Below are 6,390 nucleotides of genomic sequence, written 5' to 3' on the forward strand. Positions count from 1 at the left end.
CGGCCTCAAACTTCTGGCTTCAAGTGAGCCTCCCTAAGTCCTGGAATTACAGGTGTGAGCCACCATTCCTGGCCTCCCAACCTTTTTTTCCTAAGGCAGCAAGCAGAACTCTTCATTCAAATAAAATTGTACCCCGTCCTGCCGTGATATGTGTAGTGGATCACAGGAGAGCTGCTCTGTTGGAAGGGCCTGGACCCCGCATGCTTGGCCATCTTCCTTCCCCCATGATGGGGCCTGAGTCATTTCCTCATCTCCTGCCTTTGCTTCATAGACTGGGAAGCTGAGGCTTGGGGTTGTGGGTACTTGCCCAAGGCCAGCTGGAAGCGAACCTCAGGTCAGGAGTACGCTGGGCCCCACCCTCTTCGCACAGTCTTTCCGCATCTGGCAGACTGGCGTGCCTGTGTCAATACACTTTTGGTATAAACAGCTCTTCTCTGGCAGTTCTAAGCCATGTCTGATTCTGGATGTTTCTGGCCTGGGAAGGTAAGCTGGCCTGAGATGTGGTGGGAATGCACTTGGCAGGTTAATTCTGTGACTGCAGGGGTCTCCGGGGCTCTGGCCCCGGTTGGAGCAGGAAGGCATCCTGCAGACTTGGAAATGTCCCCATGGTTTTTCACTGCCTAAACCAGCAGAGCAACCCATCCCCAGGGCCCCCGTCAGCCTCTCAGATCGGTCACCAGTGTCTCTCTTCTATTTCAGGAGTTTGGTGTGTGATGGGAAGAGGGGCTTGTTAACTCGTCTGCTGCAGGTCATGAAGAAGGAGCCAGCAGAGTCGTCTTTCAGGTGGGTCTGGGGACAAGTACCTGCCAATTCTGTGGGGCTGCAGAGCCAGGTGTTCCGCAGGAGGTTAGAAATACCTCCTTTAGTCACCAGCATCCATGCCTGAAGCACAGTTACTGTTGGGGAGAGGTGGTTTGACTGCCATCTTGCCTAGTGTTGACTTGGCAGGTATGTGGAACCTTCTTCCGCAACCCACAGTGACCGAGCATTCACCAAGCACCTGCTCTGGGCTGGTGCCGCATGGGTGGGAGAGAACTAGGATACGGGCCCTGCCATGAATTCCCTAGAGCTGAGCTGTTTCAATGCAGCATGGAAAGGAATGGAGCCAGTTGCCCGGCAGCTGTAGGAGCAAAGTAGAGCCTCCTGCTGCTAGGGCTGGGGGCTGGGTGAGTAGAGGAAGACCTTCTCTGAGGTCCTTAGACACATCTGAGATGAGTCTTGAAGTCAGTGGACAGGTAGAGTTCCATCAGGGCCGGGCATGAGCTGTCAGGAGGCTTCATGCCCACATGGGCCTTTGTCGCTTCAGTGCCTTATCCAAACTCCCTGTCATGGATCCCCGCTGTGCCTCTGGGTCCCTCAGTCAGCATAAGCCACTACTTTCCTAGGCCAGCCCGTCACCTGTGAGCCCAGCGGCCTGTCTGCACGTGTTCGTCAGCTTCCCACACACATTCCTGGCCCCTCAATTGCATGTCCTCCCATTCTTGTGAAAAGGCAAAGCCTAGAGTATGTTTCACGGGGGACTCGCAGGAGCCAGCCCTTCGATCCCAGATGTCACCTTCTTTGGGAAACAGCCCCTTCCAGACAGACCCAGATAGAAGAGTTCTGCGCTGAGCTGGCTCTCTGTGAGGATGGGGGCACTGCTGTGTCCCCAAGCCCAGGATGAAGCCTGATGCTTGGTAGATGTTCAGTAAATGCTGAGTACATGAAAAGGGAACAGACATCTCCCAACCCCTTGGAGAATTGAACACGGGCCAGAAGAGGGCAGCCTTAGCCACCTGAGCCAATATTTGGGTCGCAGGTTTTGGCAAGCTCGGGCTGTGGAGAGTTTCCTCCGAGGGACCACCTCCTATGCAGACCAGATGTTCCTGCTGAAGCGAGGCCTCCTGGAGGTATGGTCTGGAGCAGCCACTGTCTTGGGTTCCATCCCCGCCCAGCCCACGCATTGTGTCCTGTACTGAGCCCCAAACAGTTCATCAGGAGCCGACCAGATATCACGACTTCTGAATGCCAGTGCAGGTTGCCCTAGTTTTTGCCCTGGGTTTCCAACTGTGGGTTCCCCATGGGTGCTTAAGGGGTGACAGATTTAGGGGGTGGCCAGGCCATGCAGGAGGGTGAGAGTTTAGTTAGCAAGGCATTATGACTGTGAAGATACTTTGATACTAAAAGTTAATTTTCCTTTATTGAATAATGGTCTTCAGAAAAAGTAAAACAGAGCAGAATGGCCACAGTTATAATTGGTATTTCAAAAAAAAAAAAATTTTTGATATGGACAAGAAACTGACCCCTGAATTATAAAATCCATGTGGAAAAGAACTGACCAAATCAATGTAACTCCAAGAAAATGTAGAAAACTTTATAAAGGAGTAAATTGGCTTTATTCTCTTGATGAAAACTCAATATTTTGGTGTAAACTTTAAACAATTTTGCTCATAAACACAAAGATGAGCCGTGGGGTCAAAGTGTGTCCTTTGCTTTTCAGTTCTGTCCTTCATTTACTTGAATGACCTCAGTGCTAGGCAGTGGCCATGTTTTAGACCTGGTGATGACAGCTCCCCTCACCTAGGAGCTGAGCGCCCCGGCCATCTTGGTGACCACAGTGCAGGTCACAGGCTTCGGCTGTACACCCTGGGCAGGGGAGAGATTGTGCTGCAGTCCCAGTCTGTTCTGCCTCCTGGTGAGGTCTGTCAGGCCTGGTCCTGTCCTTGGAGACACCAGCATTCTCAGACAAGAATCTAGACAGGGTTGCAGGTTCCATCCCCAGGATGCTTGCTCGAAGCCAATGCATGGTCTGAGCTCCATTCCAGGCCCTGGTGGGGGTAGCCACGTTCACACCTTCACCCTGTCCCTCCTCACCCAGCACATCCTTTACTGCATTGTGGACAGCGAGTGCAAGTCAAGGGATGTGCTCCAGAGTTACTTTGACCTCCTGGGGGAGCTGATGAAGTTCAACGTTGATGCATTCAAGAGATTCAATAAATACATCAACACCGATGCAAAGGTAAAGTTAACCTCGGGCTCTGCAGGGTGTGCTAGGTTGTCCAGCAGTTCCCTTGTAGTCCTGCTCTGCCAGTCTTTAGGCACAGGTTTTATTTTTTTATTTTATTTAATTTTTTTTTTGAGACGGAGTCTCGCTCTGTTGCCCAGGCTGGAGTGCAGTGGCCGGATCTCAGCTCACTGCAAGCTCCGCCTCCCGGGTTCACGCCATTCTCCCGCCTCAGCCTCGGGAGTAGCTGGGACTACAGGTGCCCGCCACCTCACCCGGCTAGTTTTTTGTATTTTTTAGTGGAGACGGGGTTTCACCGTGTTAGCCAGGATGGTCTCGATCTCCTGACCTCCGGATCCGCCCGTCTCGGCCTCCCAGAGTGCTGGGATTACAGGCTTGAGCCACCGCGCCCGGCCTAGGCACAGGTTTTAAATGAGAGATGACAGGAGAGTCTGGGCAGTCTTTGGCAAACATTCATCGGAACCTGCTCTGCCTGGCTCTGTGCTAGCCCCTGGGAGTGCAGGGATGAAAACTGGGGCTGCTTGTGGGTAGGGAGTGAGGGTGGGAATGGGCGGCTTGTGCACCTGCTGTGATGCAGCATGGTGAGTGCCACAGTGGGAGCTGCTGTAGGGAGGGACTGGGCCTGGTGTGTTAGGCTCACCAGGTGTGTGTGACAGAAACCCAGCCGAGGCTAGCTGAAGTAAAATTAGAAGTAAAAATTAGAGGAATCCAGCACCCTTGAGTGTAAAACCACTGGATAGAGTGTCGGATCTGTGCTGAACTCCAGGGGGTGCCTCTTAGTACCTGGGTCGTGAGGGGAGGTCCCTCAGCTTATCTGAGCCTCTGTCTTCCTATCTGAAGCAGTGGGGCTGGTGGAGGTCGCTGATGCCCCTTGTAGTGACTGTCCCCCAGGGCCATCCCATCCCTGGCCAGCAGCCCACTGCCTGCTGTGAGCTTAGTTTCTATACAGTTCCAGGTGTTCCTGAAGCAGATCAACAGCTCCCTGGTGGACTCCAACATGCTGGTGCGCTGTGTCACTCTGTCCCTGGACCGATTTGAAAACCAGGTGGATATGAAAGGTACATGAAAGGCAGGCTGTCAAGGCGAGTCATGCAGGGTGAGAACGCTGGCATCAGACACCCTGTCTCCAGCAGGAGACTTGAGGGAGCTGCACCAGACGCCCACGTGGCCGGCTTCGAGGTGGCGGCTCCCAGGGCAATTCACTTTGCTGCCTTGTTCAACACTTTAACAAGGTGAAAATCCATTGTTGTTAGCAAGATGCAAAAAACAGAAAAAGACCTTTTGGACTGGTATTGCCTGGCACGATGAGTTGGCCCCCTCGTCCTCAGTGTGCTGTGCGTGGAATTACAGGTGCCCTGTGGTGCAGCAGGCATCTGAACCCTCCTGGACTTGCTAACGCATTTCCATGCGTATGTGCACGCATTTCCTTTTTTTCCTAGGAGAGGGCCTGTGGCATCCAGCAGATTCTCTTGAGGGTTTGTGACCCCCCCACCCCCCAAAAAGTCAGGCATTTGTTCCTTGTCTAGGTCACTGTCATTGATAGCAAGAAGTATCCTGGTAGTTGGTAATTTAGCCGTTTGCCTCCTTTTTCTGCTCCAGAGGGTCTGTTTCAGGGGAACAGCCACCCAGATTTTGGTACCTTCAGCTATTGCCCCGCCTCCCAATTGTGCGGGAAGCAGTTGCTCTGACACTAGAGGACGGAGCAGAACCTGTGCCTCGTGGTCTCAGTCTGGGCCGGACTCATCTGAGAGCTGGTGTGGAAAACCAGTTGCGCTGGGAGCTCTGCAGGAGGATTTGAACTTTTGCATTGGTTTTCTTAATGCAGCATCATGGATCCATCTTCCTGTGGCAGAAACTTTCCTGTGTGTGATACGGAGGGCAGGGGTCTGGAGCCAGGCTAGGGAGGGCTGAGGGAGAGCTGCCCTGAGCTTGGTTCTGGAGGATGAGGTGGGGTGCTTCTGGGCGCTCTGAGAACACAGCTTTGCCTGCTGGCAGGACAGCTGGAGGTTCCTCTTCTTGCCGCAGTCAGGTTTCGTCGAAGCTGTTTTGATGATGAGCCCCCAGCTTCAGAGTCAGGACTCAAACGGGGCTCCACTAGAGGCCTGGGCGACCAAGCCACTGGGCCTAAGCCTGACCTGCTGCACCCCCGCCTCCCTCCACAGTTGCCGAGGTCCTGTCTGAGTGCCGCCTGCTTGCCTACATATCCCAGGTACCCACACAGATGTCCTTCCTCTTCCGACTCATCAACATCATCCACGTGCAGACGCTGACCCAGGTGAGAGGCCCCGGCAAACACACAGCAGGGAAGGTCGATTGGAAACCAGTTCCTTTGTCCTGGAGCCCAGATTTCTGTCCCCGACTCCAGAAGTGTGTCTCTGGAGACCCAGCTCTTCTGAGGACTGTGCTTAGGAGGAATCAGTGCTCCATTGTACAGACAGGGCCTAAGGAGGGTTCGCAAGTCCCCTCAGGTCACAGGCTGCCTCGAAGGCCAGCGCTCTTCCTGCCTCCCCCATGTCCACGTCCCTCACACCTTCTGCCCTGCTGGGCTTCGGAATCGGACCTGAGGCTGCCCAACTCCCTCACTGAAGTCATGCAGCCTTCCCTTCTCTGAGCCTCATGCACCTCTTTTCTCAAGTGGGGGTGGTCTTAGCACCTCTCAGAGGTGGTCTTTGGTTCTGTTCTGAGGTGTGGCGCCAGGTGGGAGTGCATGGTGAGTGGGGCAGAACTCTTGCTCCTCCAAGGTGCACAGGCTAGTGCTGACAGGCACTTCTGAAGCGGGATAGCCGCCCCAGCACATGCACCCAGCCCTGCCTGGGATGGACCTTCCGGAAGGAGTGATGCTTGAGCCGAGGTCTGGACAGGGACAGATGTTGTTGCCCTCAGGTGGGGTGGGAAGTGGGTGTGGGGAGCAGGAAGGTGCTCAGGCAGGAGACTGGGGCTGCTGGGGGCCCCCTTCCCCTAGTCCTATTTCACATCTGCGCAGGGAGAGCTCCATGGGTGGCCCGAGGCCTAGGGCCACTCTCCTGCCTGCCTGATGGTTGCCCAGGTTCACCAGGGGCCACTGGGGCTCCCACCAGCCCCTGACCCGGTGGGCCTGTGGCCTTGCAGGAGAATGTCAGCTGCCTCAACACCAGCCTGGTGATCCTGATGCTGGCCCGACGGAAAGAGCGGCTGCCCCTGTACCTGCGGCTGCTGCAGCGGATGGAGCACAGCAAGAAGTACCCCGGCTTCCTGCTCAACAACTTCCACAACCTGCTGCGCTTCTGGCAGCAGCACTACCTGCACAAGGACAAGGACAGCACCTGCCTAGAGAACGTGAGTGCCCCACCCCTCAAGGGGGTGATGGGTGGGCAGCAGACCCAGGGCCTCTCAGAGGGGTGTCCCGG

The 6,390-nt window shown here is 54.9% G+C and overlaps 2 protein-coding genes across 2 annotated transcripts in view; both read left to right on the plus strand.

Annotated features, from left to right (window-relative positions):
• The window catches only part of TRPC4AP (transient receptor potential cation channel subfamily C member 4 associated protein), a 283,763-nt gene that overhangs the window by 276,476 nt on the left and 897 nt on the right, over positions 1-6,390 (plus strand). Inside the window, exons 14-19 of the mRNA XM_050807052.1 lie at positions 700-783; positions 1,799-1,889; positions 2,858-2,998; positions 3,954-4,062; positions 5,167-5,279; positions 6,113-6,319. Coding sequence (XP_050663009.1) covers positions 700-783; positions 1,799-1,889; positions 2,858-2,998; positions 3,954-4,062; positions 5,167-5,279; positions 6,113-6,319 — 745 coding nt within the window. The remainder of the gene's footprint in view (positions 1-699; positions 784-1,798; positions 1,890-2,857; positions 2,999-3,953; positions 4,063-5,166; positions 5,280-6,112; positions 6,320-6,390) is intronic.
• Positions 1-6,390, plus strand: part of GSS (glutathione synthetase) — a 171,163-nt gene that overhangs the window by 89,204 nt on the left and 75,569 nt on the right. The window lies entirely within an intron of this gene.

This window comes from Macaca thibetana, chromosome 10 (genome assembly GCF_024542745.1).
Source record: "Macaca thibetana thibetana isolate TM-01 chromosome 10, ASM2454274v1, whole genome shotgun sequence".
NCBI lineage: Eukaryota > Metazoa > Chordata > Mammalia > Primates > Cercopithecidae > Macaca > Macaca thibetana.